Genomic DNA, 20,428 nt, shown 5'->3' with positions numbered 1-20,428 from the left:
GTCTGGCAGTATTATGGGATGGAGAGGCCTTAGGAGACAGGGAGAGTATTATGGGCTGGAACAGCCTTAGGAGACTGGGGAATATTATGGGCTGGTGAGGCCCGGCTCCAACTGGAGGCGGGAGGAAGGGGTGCGGGGCGGGAAGGGGGGGGGTGGTGGTGGAAGGGAGTATTATGGGCTGGAGGCCTCCTGCGACCAGAGGCGAGAGTATTATGGGCTGGCAAGGCCTTCGGTGGCCAGAGGGGGGAGCAGCGGGGGATGGCACCGGCTGCATGTGACTGAGGGGGGGCCAAGTTGGGGGGGTGGTGAGTGGGGGTGGGGGAGCTTATTATGGGATAGCTCTTTGTACCTACTGCGGGGACTGCTTCTCCAGAAGATATTATGGGATGTCGTGTGTGGGAGGGGGAGTGGGGCTGGGGGGATTATTATGGGATGGTGGTGCAGAATGGGGAGGGCCTGAGGAGCTCTTCTCCAGCCCCCCCACCTCCTCAACCCTTACTCGCCTACCATCCTTTCTAAGGTCACCGTCCTCTCTCAGACTCCCCAAGAGGAACACCTGAAACCCATCTCCCTACACACACAGACGTTGGGCACCTCAACCCATCCCGGGCATCTCCCCTAACTAGCAGCCACCTCCGGGGTGCTGAGGGGAAAAGTAGCCCCTGGCGAATGGGGAGAAAGCCCTAAAGCAGGGTGGTGGTGGCCAGTGGATCACACCTTCCACCTGCACAACGGCCTCCTCTGCCCCCTAGTCCCTTATACCACCGTCCTTCCCCTTCTCCCTGCATCCCACAAAGTGGGGGCCCTGGATCCTTCTCCCCTCCCCCCTCCCCTCCATTTCCTCTCCAGCTCCCTCCACAGCCGTAACCAGTAAAACAGGCGGCCAGCTATTATGGGATGGCTGCTCCCAGCAGCTCTGCAGGGAGGGGGCGGTCACCGCGGAATGTCTCTTGTGGGTGGCTATTATGGGATGGCCGCCTCTCTTTTTTTGGGGGGGTAAGGCTAGCGAGGAGGATTATTATGGGATGTGCCCTGCACAGCTGGGTGGGGCTGTCCAGGAGAGGTGAAACTCTAGGGAGGGGTGGGGAGGGGGAGGGAAGGAAGAGGGAGGGAAGGAGCTGGGGAGGGTAGGGTGAGCCCTGGAGTCGGACCTGAGGCCTGGCAGGAGTAACAGGCTGGAGAGGTTTCTTTGGTGACAGCTGTTTGAAAGGACCCCTGGGGCAGGCTCCAGCGAGCCAAATCTGAACCCTGGACACCTGGGTCCTTTAAACAGCTTGTGCGCTACAGGGTTGCCCTGTGAGTCCGGGGCCTGCGGAGCTGCACTGCAAATGAGAACTGAGAGGTTCTGGCCGGGTGGCATACCAAAGGGAGTAGTGCTCATGGACGGCCATAGTACCCATCTCCCTTCCATCTTTGTCTTCCTGGGTTTGAGCCTGGGGACCATAGCTCAGGTTGGGGGATTGTGCACGGAGCGCTTTGCTCAGGTTGGGGGGTTGTGCACGGGGCGCTTTGCTCAGGTTGGGGGGTTGTGCACGGGGCGCTTTGCTACCTTGCAGTCACACCCAAAAAACAGACACTAGGTTTTGCCTCCTGAGATACAAACACCTGGCATGTCACCCCCAAGCCCCACGTGATCTGCATCCTGTCTAGCCTTTGGAGTGCACTGTCACTGTGGCTTTTCTTCCCTCGTTGTCTCCCAAAATCCCCTTTTCTGACAGAGCAGGAGAACACTGTGGCCCCTTGGACCTCTTATGAACAGAGTTTTTCAGGTTCACGCAAAACAGAGGTGTAAGGAGAGGAATTATAGAGCAAATGCTAAAAACTCCATGAACAACCCACTCTTGAGTGTTATTCTAGGTTCTTCTGTACCATGGGATGAAAACAGAACTGTAAGGTAACTGGCTAGAGAGGCTGCCCTCCTGGGTGCATTAATTAGGAGATTATCCCACCCTTAGTCTCCGTGGGCCAATCATGCTAGTGGTTTATTTATAATTTATCTGGGAGGGTAGCACGGGACTAGAGGAGGGAGGGGAAGCCTAGAAGCATAAGGACTACAAAGCAACACACCAGCACACACCTCCGAGCCCTTTCTGGAACTCAAGAAGAGAGGAAGGGATTTTAACTTTCTCCTTTTTGTGGTGTCAGGGAGAGGTGGGGAGCAAGAGCAGCAAAGGAAGAAGTGGGTAGAACCTACAGGAATAGGGACACAGGGTGAGTAGTGGACAAAGGATATATGGATAAATAAAATGTGGATATTTTTAGTCACAGGCAGGAGGCTGTGACTACCCAAACACTGTCTTACTGGTTTATATGGACAGATCACTGTGGAAATGAGAGTATGGGTATGGGCAGATGGAGACATTGCAGAGGGGAATTTGAGGCCCAGAGACAGGCTGGATCCCCGGGAGAATTGAGGGTAGAAGAGGGCACAATAGGCATCTGGCAGCCCTCTGTAGGAAGGAGAAACTTCCCTGAAAGAAGGTGTCCCCACATCATGGTATCTGAAAAGAGCTGCCTCCTCACCCCCCATTGTGGAACACAAGTTTCATTCTTAGTACTCAGAGTAAGTATGGGAGAGGGCTTGGGTAAGGAAAGGGGACCCAGTCTTGACGTCGAGAGCATTTAATGAGGGCAACTGGAAGCCTTGCAGAACAGGGGAGAATGGCCCGCTTGCCACAATGAGTGCAGCAAGAGGGTGGGCCAGGGAGCTGAAGGGAAGGTTGGAAAAGAAAACACCTACTTCAAAGGTGACAGGGAGCTTTTGACAGGACCTGATGTCTTTGATGCCGAAAACTCCAGTCCTAAGATGAGGAGAGTTAAATGTGGAATGCTAGTGGGTCTACAGAGTCAGCCAGGAGCTAGCGGAAGACTTGTCTGGGTCCCTGGTGCTCTGCTCAGGAGCAGGGGGATTGTAATTCCCTGAGGCAAGCTCTTGCCTTCCCTGAACTCATTTCTTTGTGCCAGTTCTCCAGTCCCTTGGATCCTAGAGAAGGGGAGAGCCATCTGGCCAGGCCTTCCTCTAGGGAAATGAGATGAGAAGGGTAATGCAGAGATGGCATGAGGTTCGTCCCACTCACTACTGGTTAGTAAAGGGCCCTTTCTACAAGGAAGTCCTAGTTTCTTTTCAACTCGTCCCACTTCCATAGGTCTTGGACCCATACAAAAAAGGTACATGAGCAGAGGGAGACATTGTCCTTGGCCTGGGGTTAGGGCAGCAAGGCAGTGGTGCTGGGACATTGGTTTTCACTCAGGTCCTGAATCTCTGGGAGTCAGGAAGAGGGAAAAGTGACAGGCTGATGGGCTCGGTTTTCTGAGGGCCAAAGGGTTTTAAAACTGGGCTCTTTCCTGGCCAGGCGCGGTGGCTCATGCCTGTAATCCCAGCACTTTGGGAGGCCGAGGCGGGCGGATCACCTGAGTTCGGGCGTTCAAGACCAGCCTGACCATATGGAGAAACCCCATCTCTACTAAAAATACAAAATTAGCTGGGCATGGTAGCACATGCCTGTAATCCCAGCTACCTGGGAGGCTGAGGCAGGAGAATCACTTGAACCCGGGAGGCGGAGGTTGCAGTGGGCCGAGATCACGCCATTGAACTCCAGCCTGGGCAACAAGAGCGAACTCCGTCTCAAAAAAAAAAAAACTGGGCTCTTTCCTGAGGTGGGAAGATCACTTGAGTCCAGAAGTTCAAGATCAGCCTGGCAACATAGTGAAACCCCGTCTCTACAATAAATGTAAAAATTAGCTGGGTGTGGTGATGTATGCCCGTGGTTCCAGCTACAGGTGGGAGGATGAGGTGGGATGATCACTTGAGCCCAGGAGGTTGAGGTTGCAGTGAGCTGTGATTGCACCACTGAGACCCTGTCTCTCAAAAAAACAAAAAACAAAACGAAAAAAAGATTTGGTTATTTCAACTTCTAGGATTGGGTCCATAGGGTGGCTGGAGGGTATGCATAATAAGGGAAGGGGATGGTGTATGCTGGAGGGCTACCTTAGGGCATAATTCAATGTAGAAGGCCTCCTGGAATGTTGACTTCTTTTTTTTTTTTTTCTTTCTGAGACAGAGTCTCGCTCTGTTGCCCAGGCTGTAGTGCAGTGGTGCAATCTCAGCTCCCTGCAACCTCTACCTCCTGGGTTCAAGCAATTCTCCTGCCTCAGCCCTTGAGTAGCTAGGATTACAGGCATGTGCCACCATGTCAGGCTAATTTTTGTATGTTTAGTAGAGACGGGGTTTCACCATTTTGGCCAGGCTGGTCTGGAACTCCTGACCTTGTGATCCACCTGCCTTGGCCTCCCAAAGTGCTGGGATTACAGGCATAAGCCACCGTGCCCCGCTGGAATATTGACTTCTATACAGGCAGGGGAAGATGGGGAACATTATACAACTAAAGATTTTTTTTTTTGAGGTGGAGAATGGGGCCCCAACAAGATGAGGATGCAGGCCATTGGAGATATTATGAGACTTCAGGATATAAAATGGGAAAGTGCCTGAAAAATATGGGACATTGAGGATAAGCAGGATTTGGTGTTCAAGAATGAGGCAAACAATGCTAGTATATTGTGGAGTCTCTTAAGAAGGAAGGACATGAACATATTATAGGAATTCAGTATTAGGAATGCTGGATGGATGAACGTTGCTTTCCAATAAAAATCCCCTAGTAAGTAGGGAACAGATAGGAGATCATGTTGGCTATGGTCTATACCCATAAATCCTTTAAGTATCATCTTCCAGCCTCTAGAAGGACCACGATAAATCTTACTGGGATATGTTCTCTCTTGGGACCAGTGGGATTTTATTTTCTGTAGCAGGAAATTGGGAAACAGTGCTCAGCAGTTCTCCCTTGACACCATTCTGTCGTGTATCATAGTTTGCTTGGTTGCTTATGCTTTTTGAAGGGAGGCCCCCGGTCTTCCTTGCTTCTCCATGGTGTGGAGCTCGGCCTTACTAGGTACTCTGTCAACATAGGTTGAATGAACATGAGTAGTGGTGAGTAGGGGGAGGGCAGGCCTTCACTCTTGGTGTGTATACAGCAGGAAACTGAGTTCACATCGTGATGGGATGTCCATCCCCAGGAGTGGCCTGGGGGTGTTGGTGAAAGATCCCTGGCCTGGGGGTGTGGTGAGGGGGAGGATTGCTACAATGTTGAGAGATAGTCTTTGGATAGGAGTTGGTAATTATTATGGGATGCTGTAGGGTGAATTAGACTTCATGTAAATGTTTCATCTGTCAGCTTGGTATTTTGGTTGGTTGGTGTTCCTCAAGACTTAGGAGCTGGAGGTAAGCATCTGGAAAATACCTAGATTTTGGTGGGACTGGGTGGGGCCCTAGGTGGGCTCCCAGCCCCTGAGTGTCTGGAAATGATGGTATGAGGGAAGCTGGGGTCCCAGACATCAGGAGGCTTTTTGCCAGGATACTGCTTTGGCCCAGAAAGGGATTAAGGTGTGTGCAAGTGGGGGCGGGGACAGGGAAGCGTGGGTAGCCTGCCCGGCCCTCCCTGCTCTGGGTGTTAGAATAGACTGACAGCGCCTGGAGATGGGGGTGGGAAGAATATGAATATTATGGGATGCCTGGCTCGAAGGGTATAGGGGTGGTAGAGTGGAGATGAAGCATTATGGGATGTGACACTGGGTTGTGTTGAGAGTATTATGGTATGTTTGGTTGACCACGGGCTCCTTGCAATTATTATGGGATGTCAGGATGTGGGTAGGAGAGTAAAATTATTATGGGATGGCTTTCCAGTGTTAGAGGAAAAGAGATTAGATGTCCATCTGTGGGGCGACAGTAGGGCTGTTGATCATTATGGGTTATCTTTTTGATAGAGGAGGGGTACTTACTATAGGCTGTGGAGCTAGAAGAGGGAAGGCTGGGGGTGATGTGAGCCTCTAGACCCTGGCCTGCAGGGACTGAGGGCAGCTCTAGGGGGTTAGTTATTATGGGATGTCAGTATAGAAAGTGGGAGACTGATTATTACGGGATGTGTGTGGGAGGAGGCCGAGTGTCCGTTGTTGTAGTATGGGGGGGGTGAGTTTCTGACTATTATGGGATATCAAACTGGGGGTGGATGAAGGATGGTTATTATGGGATGTCTGTGGGGGATGGGGCTGAATATTATGGGATATGAGGCATAAGTGCTGGGAGGGGTGCTTATTATGGGATGGCCATGGGGAGGGAGGGGTGATGAATTATTATGGGATGTTAGCATTAGGGCCAAGAGTGAAGAAGTTGGCAAAGGATGGCTATTATGGGATGCCTAAGAGGGTTAGTTGCAAAAGGTCTGCAATATTATGAGATGTCAGCAGCCCCTGGCATATGTGTATGAAATGTGGGGGGGGCAGGGTGCGTGTGTGTGTGTGTGTGTGTGTGTGGGGGGGGTCCGTGTGTATTATGGGATGGCCAGGAGGTGGGCGGTTGCCCAGGTGACACGCGCGCGCGCGCTCGAAGGGGGCGTGGCCAGTGGTTGCCTGAGCGACGAGGGGGCGGGGGTTGCCCGGGAGACCTGGGGAGGAGGGTGGCGGTAGTGGAAGGGGGGGGTTGGAGTTGGTTGAGGTTATTATGGGCTGTCCGTGGGGGGGCGGGGCCTGTGCGGTGGGATTTCCCGGCCGGTGTTTCAGGCCCTTTAAGAGGCGACGCTGGAGCCGGAGCCATTTTCCCCCCTTCGGCCGCGACGAGGAGGAGCCGGAGCGGGAGTGACACCGAGCCGGACCCAGCGCGACCTGCGGCGGCTCCGGGGTGAGGAGAGCGCGGGGTTCCCAAAGAGACGCCCCTCACGGCCCTACCAGCCCCGAGGGTCACCCCGTCACCTGCCCCTTCCTCAGGCGTCTCCGGACCCGCGGACCGCCCCTTGCCCAGAGGAGCCGACCCTTCCTTTCCTGGCTCTGCAGGGCGTCCGGCCTCCTCCCCAGCCCCCGCCCTAACCCTGCCGGAGTCTTGCTCCCCGCGACCCCCCGCCTCCGGCTTGGTCTCCCACAATGCCAGGCGCCCACCCTCTCGCCCTTTGATCACTTGCCCCCCGGGACACGTGGCCAGGCCCCCTTCCCGGTGGGACGCTTTCGCCCCCCGCGTCCCTGCCTCCGGCCCCCCGCAGCGCCCGAGCCTCCACGCCCCCTCGTCCCCGCAGCTCTTGAGGAGAACCTGAGTTGTCCCAGAGGACAGCCTTTGGAGAGCTGCCCTGTCTGGGGACTGGCCCCTCCCCGGGCGCAGGGAGGCGCCCCCCCACCCCCAAGTGACCTTGTGTCCCCGAGCGCCTCGCCGCCTGCGGCCTCCCCTGGCCCCCCCGCGCCGCTGCCACTCGGACCCCCTCCCCCGTCACACCCCGCTCGGTCCAGCCCGGCGTCTCCCCTCCCCGCGCTTGCACCAGCCTGCCCTCGGAGGCGTCTCTCCCTCGCTCCGTGGGGGCGCCTGCCGGGGAGCCGGCTTCCGGGCTGCCCCCGAGGAGTGTGGAACTAAGTTCAGCCTGAGCGGTTCGGGTGCCCTGCTAGGGTGGCTGGGGTGGGGGGCGGAAAGAGCGGGTGGGTGTGGGGGAGGGGGACAGTGCGCGTCACTGACTGTTCTCTGTTTCTGCCCCCTCCCCCGCACAGTGACTCGGGCCAGTGTAGAGGGCCCCAGGCCGCCGGCAGGAGCAGCTGGGCCAATTCCCTGGCCGGGAGCGGAAGGGGATGGCGTCGGGCCTGGGCTCCCCGTCCCCCTGCTCGGCGGGCAGTGAGGAGGAGGATATGGATGCACTTTTGAACAACAGCCTTCCCCCACCCCACCCAGGTAACATCTTCCCCAAGGGCCCATGGCGGGAAGGAGGCATCTGGGGCTATTCCGAGTGACTCCTCTGGTGAGGCAGGGCTGTGTTGCTCCGCTGTCTCTGTGCAAAGCTGGAGGTGGAGGGTATCTGAAGGGAGTGGTTCTCTTCTGCGGAGCTCTGGTGTGAGGGGGGTGGAAGCCATGTGCCTCCTGGGCACGGAGATGCCAGCTTGCTGCACTCTGTCTTGAGGAATGCTTTGCAGTTCCCAGTTGAGGGAGCTCTCTGGGCTGGCAGGCATTACCTGGTGTGTGGGTCCTCGGAGGAATGCAGGTAGCTGGGACCCCTGGAGGCTTGTGGTGGTGGTGGTGGAGGGGGGCGTTGAGGATTCTGTTTGAAAGACCAGCCGGGCATCTGTGCTAGTAGGATCCTGTGGTTGCCGCTGTGGAAAGGAAAGAGGGAGTGCTGGTTACACTCTATCTGATTATTTTTAGCTTCTGATCGGTTACCGGTTTTCTGTGCTGTCTCAACTGTGTGAAGTTTGAATCGCGCTCCTCAGCAGGATCTGGAGTGCTTTTAGCCAGGCAGATTGCTGGAATGTTTTGAGTGGGGAAGTGATGGGGGCTCGGGGAGGATGTAATAGCCTAGTGAAGAGGGGCAAAAGAAGGGAGGGCACCCCTCTTCTGGTGAGTGGACGTAATTTTGGCTTTTTTCCTAGTGGCTTCTGCCTCTATGAGGTAGCCTGGGGTTCAGGCTGGCAGTGTGAAGTGTCTGTGTAGGTGTGCTAGGGGTTGCGCTATCTGTGTTTTGGGGTGGCTGCATGAATTGGCCAAACCCGTATGGTTATAACCACCCTGCCTGATTAGGGGAACTGTTGTCTATCCTCAAATGATGGTTGATATCATGTTCCTAAGCAGATGTCTTTCTCTTTTGTGTCCTTCTTCAGAGCCCCTAGCTATGTCACCTATTTGTTTCCTTGACCTTCATGTTTTCCAGTTTAATTTTTTTTTTCCTACATGTCATTTCTTCATTCCTTCTGCTTCTACTTTTCTTCTCATTCTGGAGCCTGCTGATCCTGTTTTTGTTTCTCATCCAGCATCATTCACTTCTGCCTTCTCTTCTTAGCTTCAGTGGAAGTTGAGGTGGTCTGGGAGAGATGCTTTCACGTTTGGCACTTTTTAAGTGGGAAGTCTTCACTTCAACCTGAGGCCATTTAGGAGAGGGGTTAGTGTTGTCATGGAGTCTAGGCTGTTGGGATGAGAAACTTGGTTTCATCCTTGTGTAGAGTAGAGGGGCAGATTTCCATGCCCTTGCCCAAGGTGAGGGCAGGGTTGTGGTGCTGGTAAGGGGACCCTGTCCTTCTGAGAGGGGCATGAGAAACAGTAGCGCTGCCTAGACATTGTGGGTTGCACATCTTGGCCTCCCATTGGCCCCTTGGGCTGGGGCTGCCTTTCATGTTGACCGGGAGCTGCGCAGGAGCTGTGAACTCTGTCCTGAGCTGTAGCATGACCCACTTTTTCCACTTGCCACACCCCATTCCTGTCCCTTTCCTAAATCTTCTCTATATCTCAGTCAGTTGGCGGTTTGCCATTTCAGCATATTATTTGCCTGAGAAGTTTGGGGGCTCCATGTGCATGGAAGGATGTCCCCTTTGCCTCCATGGGTTGTCTTTGTCTCCACTTCCAGCTTTTATGGGGGTGGTGAGATGTAGCTGATGGGGGTTGGGGGTTGACTTGAGGATTGGTGGGGAAAAGTCCTTAAGAAAATGATTCTTTCTGGTGAAATCCAGGCTGATGTTCCATTCCCAAGGGGGAATGGGAGGGGCTTTCTTGTGCCTGGTCTTATTCTGGGCTGAGAAGCAGGGAGGCTGATGGTGCTTTGTCCAGCCTAATGTCTCATTCCCTAGTATCTGTCTAGCTCAGGAAGTGGGGAGCCAGAGACATTTTAGGGCTAATTTTGGGGGTTAAGAGCTGAGAACATGTCAGGGATTGAAGGAGGGATATTACTTTTTTTTTAATTTTTGAGACGGGGTCTCACTCTGTCGCCCAGGTTGGAGTGCAGTGGTGCGATCTTGGCTCACTGCAACCTCCGCCTCCCGGGCTCAAGCGATTCTCCTGCCTCAGCCTCCTGAGTAGCTGGGATTACAGGCACCCACCACCATGCCTGGCTAATTTTTGTGTTTTTAGTAGAGACGGGGTTTCACCATGTTGGCCAAGCTGGTTTCGAACTGACCTCAAATGATCTGCCCGCCTCAGCCTCCCAAAGTGCTGGGATTAGAGGCATGAGCCATTGCACCCGGCTGGGATATTATTTTCTGCCAATGTCTAGGTCCTGCTCCGTTTTTTTGTGCAGACATTCTCATATGTTGGATAGGAATCTGGGTGGGGGTGGTGAGGAAGCTGAGTTTCAGAGACTTCTTGTGGGCCTCCATTCCTCAAACTAAATCTTTTGGGTATCAGAAATTTGGGGAGAAGATTGTATGTGCTGACCACAGGTCCACTGAGCCTTTGTTAAATCTCAGCTCTGATGATTGAAAAAGTAATTATGATTGAGGGAGTAATCAAGTTCTTCTCTTAGTATTACCTTCATGTTTGTCTCGCTTTCCTTGGGTTTCCTTGCTTAGGACATTAGGGTGGGCTCTTGTGAACTGTGTCATCCCAGAGTAGGTGGCATTTGGACCTGGGGCCAGGTAATAATTTGGGGAGGCTTCTATGAGGGCAGTCTCTCCCCCACCCCCCCGCCCCACCTCTCTCAAACCCACCCCCTCCCCTGCCACTTCCTGTCTGTCCTATGTTGGCAGCTGGGTGCCCTGGGCTGACTTCTGCGGTCAGGAGCCATTTTCCCTTTCCTCAGTGGGTGAGGCACTCCCTTCTTCTCTCCACTCCTTTCTCTACCCACCCCCCTTTGGGCGGGGGTGGCTTGGGAAGAGGGAGAGAGGAGGGAGGAGGGAGTCGGAGCTGGTGTAAATGTCTGTTACAAAGGAAGCTGCCTCCTGGCCTTCTCTGTGTCCCTTCCCACCTATCCTTGCCCAGGAGCTTTCATATTACCCCAGGCTTTGTGTGTGCTTCCAGCCAGGGGAGGAGGTGGTGCCAGATGGGAGGAGGATTGCTGGGGGGCGGGTGCAGGGGGAGATGGTGACAGCTGGGCTGATTTGGGCCCCTAGGGAGAAGAGGCTGCTGACCCAGGAGAAGCTGAGGAGGAACATTAGGGTTGGAGTTGGGGAAAGGAAATTGTATTTTAGAAGTGGGCATGAGATTGGGCTGGCACCTGAACCTAGGACTTGGAGGTTCTGGTTAATCTGAACAGTGATGACTTCAAAGTGGTTAGAGAAGGGTATGGTTTCCGAGACCCCTGAACTGATCCTGTTCTGGGAAGGTGTATTCTATAGTTTTTGCCTTCTGAGTAGGATCTTTCATTCTCATTCCCTGGTTTATAGAATAACTTGGTGGCCAGTTACAGGAGGCCTAAACCTAGTTCTCTTACTTGGTGAACTCTAAGTAGCTCAGTTCAGCTGTACTGGTGAACCATCTAGAGGACTGGTAGGAACGGGAGAGAGGAGGCAGGGGTCTGGACAGCTGCCCGAGGTGGGCCTGGTCTGGCCTGGCAGGCCTATTTCGGGTATATACAGCTCTCTCTTTGTCTGTTTTTGTCCTGGGTATCAGCTTCCTTCTGTACAGAGTATAGCAGTTCTCTTCAGAGGAATCTGGGACAAGAGGTGGGGAATAAAGTCTAAAGCCTCTGGATTAGGGCCTAACCTTTTGCTATTGATCTTTTCCCTGCCTACCACTCTTTGCCAAATATATGTAGAAAATGAAGAGGACCCAGAAGAGGATTTGTCAGAAACAGAGACTCCAAAGCTCAAGAAGAAGAAAAAGCCTAAGAAACCTCGGGACCCTAAAATCCCTAAGAGCAAGCGCCAAAAAAAGGAGGTGAGTGGGTGACTGAATGTTACGGGGAATCAGAGGAAGAAGGGAGGAGCTCTGAGAAGGGTTGAAGGGCTGAGGGCGTTTGTTTCTTTCTCAGGAGTGGTGGGCCAGGTTCTGGGGATGAGCCTCGGGGCTGTCCTGAGACCAGCATGTGTGTAGCATGTGTGTGTCTGTCTCCCTCTCCCCTCCTTTCCCTGCTCCAGCGTATGCTCTTATGCCGGCAGCTGGGGGACAGCTCTGGGGAGGGGCCAGAGTTTGTGGAGGAGGAGGAAGAGGTGGCTCTGCGCTCAGACAGTGAGGGCAGCGACTATACCCCTGGCAAGAAGAAGAAGAAGAAGCTTGGACCTAAGAAAGAGAAGAAGAGCAAATCCAAGCGGAAGGAGGAGGAGGAGGAGGATGACGATGATGATGATTCAAAGGTGCCCAGACCTCCATCCTCTTCTTTGTACTGTTAAACTTTTGTCCTTTTGTTTCCTAGACACCTTACTACCCTTTAGGACACTTTCTCTTCTTTTCCTATTAACTCTGTTACTCTGGTTTTTCCACACAAATTTGTTTAGCAAGTGTGGACACTAGGTGGCAGGTACTTGACTTTGCTCTTTCTGCAGGAGCCTAAATCATCTGCTCAGCTCCTGGAAGACTGGGGCATGGAAGACATTGACCACGTGTTCTCCGAGGAGGATTATCGAACCCTCACCAACTACAAGGCCTTCAGCCAGTTTGTCAGGTAAAACAGAAGGGGCTTGGGGATGGGGGAGGAGAATCTTTCTATTATCTCTTCTTACTTCTCTTTCTTTTATTCTTAAACCTTTTCCTCTGCTCTTGTGTATTTCTCCACCAGACCCCTCATTGCTGCCAAAAATCCCAAGATCGCTGTCTCCAAGATGATGATGGTTTTGGGTGCAAAATGGCGGGAGTTCAGTACCAATAACCCCTTCAAAGGCAGTTCTGGGGCATCAGTGGCAGCTGCGGCAGCAGCAGCGGTGGCTGTGGTGGAGAGCATGGTGACAGCCACTGAGGTTGCACCACCACCTCCCCCTGTGGAGGTGCCTATCCGCAAGGCCAAGACCAAGGAGGGCAAAGGTGAAATGGGGTTCAAATGGGAGTGGGGGTGTCTAGTGTGGGCTTAAGATGTCAAAGACAGAGCATGGGAATGCTGTTCTGTCAGCTCTAAGGTAGGAGATAGGAGGGAGGAATGAGTCTTGGATTTTGGAGGGAAATTTGGGAATCAATGTGGAGAAGCAAGCTTAGGTGGAGAAGATTTTATTTTCCCCATATTTGGTCTTGTGGTATATATTTGGATGTATCCTGATTTTAGGTCCCAATGCTCGGAGGAAACCCAAGGGCAGCCCTCGTGTACCTGATGCCAAGAAGCCTAAACCCAAGAAAGTAGCTCCCCTGAAAATCAAGCTGGGAGGTTTTGGTTCCAAGCGTAAGAGATCCTCGGTAAGAGCCCAGCGCATCGCTTTAGGGAGGGTGCCATGTCTAATAGAAAGGATGTGACCTTATATCAGGACCTGTCCTTCATAGTAGGCACGTAAGAATGTGAGGAGTTTCCCACAGAACAAGATGAGACTAGGCTCCCTGTATAACGGTGCTTGCTGGGATTCTGGTATCCCCAGTGAGAGAGCACTCCCCTCTCTGCCACTCTGTCCTTCCCGTTGGCTTGAACGTCTAACCTTATTCTTTTTCATCCTGCCAGAGTGAGGATGATGACTTAGATGTGGAATCTGACTTCGATGATGCCAGTATCAATAGCTATTCTGTTTCTGATGGTTCCACCAGCCGTAGTAGCCGCAGCCGCAAGAAACTCCGAACCACTAAAAAGAAAAAGAAAGGTGTGTTTCTCTTCTGTATATTTGTGATGGGATGAGGTGGGAGTGATTGGGGAAGAATCTCCCTAAGGAGATAGGGGTTGGGGGTGCGGGGAGGTAGTTTTTTTCCAATAACTGGGCTTTCCCTCTTCCTTGCCCAGGCGAGGAGGAGGTGACTGCTGTGGATGGTTATGAGACAGACCACCAGGACTATTGCGAGGTGTGCCAGCAAGGCGGTGAGATCATCCTGTGTGATACCTGTCCCCGTGCTTACCACATGGTCTGCCTGGATCCCGACATGGAGAAGGCTCCCGAGGGCAAGTGGAGCTGCCCACACTGCGTGAGTGTCTGGCCACTGTGGCCCCTTGGAACCCATGAGAAGAAGGGTGGGACAGTAAAGCTCTTTGGGGCCTGGATGGAAATGGAAATGCTGGTGCTGCGGGGTGTGAGCTTTGGGAAGCATTCAAAGGAATGACGGGCACTGGCTTCAGACTTCGGTGGGTGGGTGGGGATAATAATCTGAATCTGTGGTCCTTTACGCAGGAAAAGGAAGGCATCCAGTGGGAAGCTAAAGAGGACAATTCGGAGGGTGAGGAGATCCTGGAAGAGGTTGGGGGAGACCTCGAAGAGGAGGATGACCACCATATGGAATTCTGTCGGGTCTGCAAAGATGGTGGGGAACTGCTCTGCTGTGATACCTGTCCTTCTTCCTACCACATCCACTGCCTGAATCCCCCACTTCCAGAGATCCCCAACGGTGAATGGCTCTGTCCCCGTTGTACGGTGAGTGACTGATCTCAGCCGGGGCAAAAGATGTGGAAAGTGTAGTCTTTTCTACGTAGGCTATTGTGAGGCTGGGGTGCAGGAGAGGAACTATGAGCTTTTCAGCCCTGAGAAAGGCATTTTCCTTTACCCTATAGTGTTGGGATACTTTTGTTCTGGGAAAATAGAGGACTAACTTCAAACTGAGGAGTTGATGTTTTGCCAGCTCTCTTAAGAGGAGATGAAGCAATGTTCTTCTAGCTGAGGACATTTGTCCCTGTGTTGACACCCTGCCCTCAGGGTCTTGGTAGCTTACAATGTTTTTCATTTTTTTGTTAAAAAAATTTTTTTTTTGGAGACAGGATCTCATTCTGTCATCCAGGCTAGAGTGCAGTGGTGCAGTCATAGCTCATTGCAGCCTCCAACTCTTGGGCTCAAGTGATCCTCCTATCTCAGCCTCTTGCTGAGTAGCTAGGAGTACCAGTGCATGCCAACACATCCAGCTAATTAAAAAAAAAAAAAAATCTTTGTTGAGACGGGGTCTCACTATGTTGCCCAGCTGGTCTTGAACTCCTGGTCTGAAACCATTCTGCTCCCTTGTCCTCCCTAAGTGCTGGCATCACAGGTGTGTACCACCATGCCAGCCAGTTTAGAATGTTTAATAGGGCCACTTATTGCTTTTAGATTGCTTAAGGGAGGAATTCTGTGCTCTAAGTCTGTTGATTTCCTGATTGTTCTGGCTTATTGTTAAAGTCTAACTATTGGCTCTGTTAAGCAGATAGGAGTGATGGTGGCACGCAAATCCTGGATGATGTCCAGAAATGGAGAGAGAATTCTATCACAGGTTGAGCACCCTAATCCAAAAATGTGAAATCCAAAATACTTCTGGTCCCAAGCATTTCACATGAGGGGTCTTCAACCTGTATTTTGTCCCTGGAGGAGTCCTGGGATTAGATTTTATTTGAAATGAGATCTTTTTTTATTTTTTTGAGATGGAGTCTCACTCTGTCCCCCAGGCTGGAGTGCAGTGGGGCAGTCTTGGCTCACTGCAAGCTCTGCCTCCCAGGTTCAAGTGATTCTCCTGCCTCAGCCTCCCGAGTAGCTGGGACTACAGGCGCACGCCACCACGCCCAGCTAATTTTTGTATTTTTAGTAGAGACGGGGTTTCACCATATTAGCTAGGATGGTCTCGGTCTCTTGACCTTGTGATCTGCCTGCCTTGGCCTCCCAAAGTGCTGGGATTTCAGGCATGAGCCACTGCTCTAGTTCTAAAATGAGATCTTAATCGTCCTTTGATGAAGTTGAGACTGTGGGCTGTCCCTTCTCCTCCCATGGTTATGATTTGAGATTAAGTTGTCTCTTTTTCTCTCAGTGTCCAGCTCTGAAGGGCAAAGTGCAGAAGATCCTAATCTGGAAGTGGGGTCAGCCACCATCTCCCACACCAGTGCCTCGGCCTCCAGATGCTGATCCCAACACGCCCTCCCCAAAGCCCTTGGAGGGGCGGCCAGAGCGGCAGTTCTTTGTGAAATGGCAAGGCATGTCTTACTGGCACTGCTCCTGGGTTTCTGAACTGCAGGTAAGTTTAGGATAGGCTGGAGACGCAGGGGCTACGATGAAGAGGATAGTGATAAAAGGGCCTTGTGGATAGAAGGAATGAACACAGCTTCTTGGTGGCTGATTTTCTCTTTCCACTCAAAGCTGGAGCTGCACTGTCAGGTGATGTTCCGAAACTATCAGCGGAAGAATGATATGGATGAGCCACCTTCTGGGGACTTTGGTGGTGATGAAGAGAAAAGCCGAAAGCGAAAGAACAAGGACCCTAAATTTGCAGAGATGGAGGAACGCTTCTATCGCTATGGGATAAAACCTGAGTGGATGATGATCCACCGAATCCTCAACCACAGGTACCAGCTGAGCATATGGGAGACAGGCAGTCTCTGTGGGAGAGTCCTGCTAAAGGGATTGGGAAAATGGATGTCACCCAGTAACTTAGACTTGGAAGACACTGTTTTTTTGTTTTTTTGGTTTTTTTTTTTGGAGACAGAGTCTCACTCTGTGCCCAGGCTGGAGTGCAGTGGCATGATCTCGGCTCACTGCAACCTCTGCCTCCCAGATTCAAGTGATTCTCCTGCCTCAGCCTCCTGAGAAGCTGGGACTACAGGCGCAAGCCACCACGCCCAGCTAATTTTTGTATTTTTAGTAGAGACGGGGTTTCACCACATTGGCCAGGATGGTCTGGATCTCTTGACCTCAGGTGAAAGTGTTGGGATTACAGACGTGAGCTGCCACACCCAGTTGTTTGTTTTTTTGAGATGGAGTCTTGCTCTGTTGCCCAGGCTGGAGTGTAGTGGTGCAACCTCGGCTCACTGCAACCTCGAGCTCCTGGGCTCAAGTGAATCTCCTGCCTCAGCCTCCCCAGTAGCTGGGCATAGGCACCCACCACCATTCCCGGGTAATTTTTGAATTTTTAGTAGAGACGGGGTTTTCACTATGTTGGCCAGGCTGGTCTTGAACTCCTGACCTCAGGTGATCTGCCTGCCTTGGCCTCCCTAAGTGCTGGGATTAACAGGTGTGAGCCACCGCGCTCAGCCTTTTTTATTTATTTATTTTGAGATAAAGTCTAGCTATGTTGCCCAGGCTTGAGTGCAGTGTCGTGATCACTGCTCATAGCAGTCCCAAACTCCTGGGCTCAAGCAATCTGCCTGCCTCAGCTTCCCAAAGTGTTAGGATTGCAGGCGTGAGCTACTGCGCCTGACACTTTATGTTATTATTTTTATTTGTTTATTTATTTTATTATTATTGGTTTTTTTTGAGACAGACATGTCACCCAGGCTGGAGTGCAGTGGCATGATCTCGGCTCACTGCAAGCTCTGCCTCCTGGGTTCACGCCATTCTCCTGCCTCAGCTTTCCAAGTAGCTGGGACTACAGGCCACCGCCACCATGCCCGGCTAATTTTTTTTATTTTTATTTTTTATTTTTAGTAGAGACGGGGTTTCACTGTGTTAGCCAGGATGGTCTTGATCTCCTGACCTTGTGATCCGCTTGCCTCCTCCCCAAAAAGTGCTGGGATTACAGGCGTGAGCCACCGTGCTTGGCCTATTTATTTATTACATTTTTTGAGACAGAGTCTTGCTCTGTGGCCCAGCCTGGAGTGCAGTGGCATGATCTAAGCTCACTGCAGCCTCCACCTCTCAGGCTCAAGTGATGCTCTGCCTCAGCCTCCAGAGTAGCTGGGATTACAGGCATGTGCCACCACGCCTGCCTAATTTTTTTTTTTGAAATGGAGTCTCGCTCTGTTGCCCAGGCTGGAGTGCAGTGGCGCAATCTCAGCTTGCTGCAATCTCCGCCGCCTGGGTTCAAGCCATTCTCCTGCCTCAGCTTCCCGGGTAGCTGGGATTACAGGCACCTGCCACCACGCCCAGCTAATTTTTGCATTTTTAGTAGAGACGGGGTTTCACCATGCTGGCCAGACTGGTCTCGAACTCCCGACCTCAGGTTATCCGCCTGCCTCGGCCTCCCAAAGTGCTGGGATTACAGGCGTGAGCCACCACGCCCGGCCTGACACCTGGCTAAGTTTTTTTTTTTTTTTTAGTAGAGACGGGGTTTCGCCATGGTGGCCTGGCTGGTCTTGAGCTCCTGGCCTCAAGCGATCTGCCTGCCTCAGCTTCCCAAAGTGCTGGGATTACAGGTGTGAGCCACTGCACCCGGCCAACATTCTATGTTAATTATTAACTGACTGAATTCTGGTGTTTGAGCTCTAGGAAAGTATAAATTAGAGATAATTTTTGGTCAAAAACTGGTATAGTAGAGGCTCTGAAAACGTGTGATCTGTGGCATACCTAGAGGTCTGTTGTGAAACAAACGGTATTGCCAGTTTTTGAGAGGAAGTGAGGAGGGTTGCCTTTTCTGGCTCTGAGGGTTTTCTCTCCTTGACTTGCAGTGTGGACAAGAAGGGCCACGTCCACTACTTGATCAAGTGGCGGGACTTACCTTATGATCAGGCTTCTTGGGAGAGTGAGGATGTGGAGATCCAGGATTACGACCTGTTCAAGCAGAGCTATTGGAATCACAGGTGAGTGATTTTGGGTGAGGAATAGAATTGTTTCTTTTGTTTTTTTGAGATGGAGTCTTGCTCTGTCACCAAGCTGTAGTGCAGTGGTGTGATCTTGGCTCACTGCAGCCTCCCACTTCCTAGTTCAAACGATTCTCCTGCCTTAGCCTCCTGAGTAGCTGGGATTATTTGCATACGCCACCACACCTAGCTAATTTTTTTTTTTTTTTTGAGACGAAGTCTTGCTCTTGTCCCCCAGGCTGGAGTGCAATGGTGCGATCTTGGCTCACTGCAACCTCCGCCTCCCGGGTTCAAGCGATTTTTCTGCCTCAGTCTCCCGAGTAGCTGAGATTACAGGCGTCTGCCACCACGCCCAGCTAATTTTTGTATTTTTAGTAGAGACGGGGTTTCACCATGTTGGCCAGGCTGGTCTCGATCTCCTGACCTCAGGTGATGCGCCCGTCTCAGCCTCCCAAAGTGCTGGCCTCCCAAAATGCTGGGATTACAGGTGTAAGCCACTGCGCCTGGCCAAGTTGTCTCTTCTTTAGAAAAGGACTTTGGGCAGCTGTGTGATGTCTTTCTTCTTTAGGGAGTTAATGAGGGGTGAGGAAGGCCGACCAGGCAAGAAGCTCAAGAAGGTGAAGCTTCGGAAGTTGGAGAGGCCTCCAGAAACGCCAACAGTTGATGTGAGTGGGGGGTGGAAGGGACAGTAGTTTGTTGGGTAGGACAATGTATCTTTGCTGCGGTCTAATGATGGTACTCTTAAGTAATGAAATGCAGATAGTAACTTTTGTAGCTGAGATTACTTCACAAAGTCGGCTTCTCCACTTCTCCACATCTCTACATATCAGAAAGCACTAGGATTACTTTCTTCTTTTGTCATCAGAAAAAAAAAAGGAGGTATATTTTGAATGATTGAAGAAGTGTTATCTGAGGGGAGGGGCCACATAGCCTGGCTTTTATGAACTTACATTGGAATCTGGCTTAATTCAGGCTCAGTTCCTCTGGGTTTTGTTTGTACAGTGTAATTTGAGGGTGATTAAAGTTAAAAAGATGAATCTAAGAGGGACATAACGATTATTTACCTGGTGGATCCTGACTAGTAGAATTATTGTATTAGTAGGGAGTCTGCGATGTGTTTTTCCTCAGTGATCTGTAGGATCAAAATCAGGTCTGTCTGGTTAAGCCCTGTTTCCTGGAGGACCCTAAACTGAACATGAAATTGCAGTAATCATAGGGGATCTCTTCCCTCAGAATTTTTTGTAGCTCCTCCCCAAGAGGATCTGTGAAGACTAGTGAGGAGGAAGCAGCTGCTGTATTAGGGGAGGAAGGGAGTTCCTTGCCAGCTCTTGACTTCTCTGTTTCATCCTTCAGCCAACAGTGAAGTATGAGCGACAGCCAGAGTACCTGGATGCTACAGGTGGAACCCTGCACCCCTATCAAATGGAGGGCCTGAATTGGTTGCGCTTCTCCTGGGCTCAGGGCACTGACACCATCTTGGCTGATGAGATGGGCCTTGGGAAAACTGTACAGACAGCAGTGTTTCTGTATTCCCTTTACAAGGAGGTAAGGAAATCTGGGGCGGGTAGATTTTGTGTGGGTGTTTTGTGTTTGAAGCCTTCGCTTACACTGAGTAGAGAGATAAGGGAATAAAACAATTGGTCTCTGACCTTCAAGAACACTTTGGGTAATAGATAAACACAGGTACACATGTGTTTAGTAGATAGTAGGTAAATGTGATAGTGGATAAACACATGAACACAGCGGAAGATTTGAGGACATGGAGCCCTGGGTAGGATTAGCAATGGGTCCACAGAGTGTCAGTTCTAGGGGAATGATTGTGTGTTGAGGGAAGTGGAATTATGAGTAGAATTAGTATGGAAAGACTTGGCTGGACGCAGTGGCTCACACCTGTAATCCCAGAACTTTGGGAGCCCAAGGTGGGTGGATCACCTGAGGTCAGGAGTTCGAGACCAGCCTGACCAACATGGTGAAACCCCATCTCTACTAATAATACAAAATTATCCGGGTGTGGTGGTGCACGCCTGTAATCCCAGCTACTTGGGAGGCTGAGGCAGGAGAATCGCCTGAACCCGGGAGGTGGAGGTTGCAGTGAGCCGAGATTGCGCCATTGCACTCCAGCCTGG

General features: G+C 51.8%; 1 protein-coding gene across 22 annotated transcripts in view; it reads left to right on the top strand.

Moving 5' to 3' along the window:
- Nucleotides 1-20,428, top strand: part of CHD4 (chromodomain helicase DNA binding protein 4) — a 45,023-nt gene that overhangs the window by 438 nt on the left and 24,157 nt on the right. For 5 of the 22 annotated variants that reach the window (XM_063711706.1, XM_054527873.1, XM_024257495.2 and 2 more), the window contains exons 1-15: nucleotides 6,586-6,727; nucleotides 7,576-7,753; nucleotides 11,535-11,656; nucleotides 11,857-12,072; nucleotides 12,262-12,380; nucleotides 12,495-12,736; nucleotides 12,972-13,099; nucleotides 13,356-13,491; nucleotides 13,629-13,807; nucleotides 14,011-14,250; nucleotides 15,602-15,805; nucleotides 15,928-16,133; nucleotides 18,171-18,302; nucleotides 18,871-18,967; nucleotides 19,656-19,847. In XM_063711706.1, coding sequence (XP_063567776.1) covers nucleotides 7,654-7,753; nucleotides 11,535-11,656; nucleotides 11,857-12,072; nucleotides 12,262-12,380; nucleotides 12,495-12,736; nucleotides 12,972-13,099; nucleotides 13,356-13,491; nucleotides 13,629-13,807; nucleotides 14,011-14,250; nucleotides 15,602-15,805; nucleotides 15,928-16,133; nucleotides 18,171-18,302; nucleotides 18,871-18,967; nucleotides 19,656-19,847 — 2,313 coding nt within the window. In that variant the 5' untranslated portion in view covers nucleotides 6,586-6,727; nucleotides 7,576-7,653. Of the gene's footprint in view, nucleotides 1-6,585; nucleotides 6,728-7,575; nucleotides 7,754-11,534; nucleotides 11,657-11,856; nucleotides 12,073-12,261; nucleotides 12,381-12,494; nucleotides 12,737-12,971; nucleotides 13,100-13,355; nucleotides 13,492-13,628; nucleotides 13,808-14,010; nucleotides 14,251-15,601; nucleotides 15,806-15,927; nucleotides 16,134-18,170; nucleotides 18,303-18,870; nucleotides 18,968-19,655; nucleotides 19,848-20,428 lie in introns of those variants that run through there. The other 17 variants (XM_063711710.1, XM_063711709.1, XM_024257497.3 and 14 more) reach the window with 6 other exon arrangements.

Source organism: Pongo abelii, chromosome 10 (assembly GCF_028885655.2).
Source record: "Pongo abelii isolate AG06213 chromosome 10, NHGRI_mPonAbe1-v2.0_pri, whole genome shotgun sequence".
Classification (NCBI taxonomy): domain Eukaryota; kingdom Metazoa; phylum Chordata; class Mammalia; order Primates; family Hominidae; genus Pongo; species Pongo abelii.
Note: the sequence above shows the minus strand (reverse complement) of the source record. Positions and strands in the feature narration are given on the sequence as shown.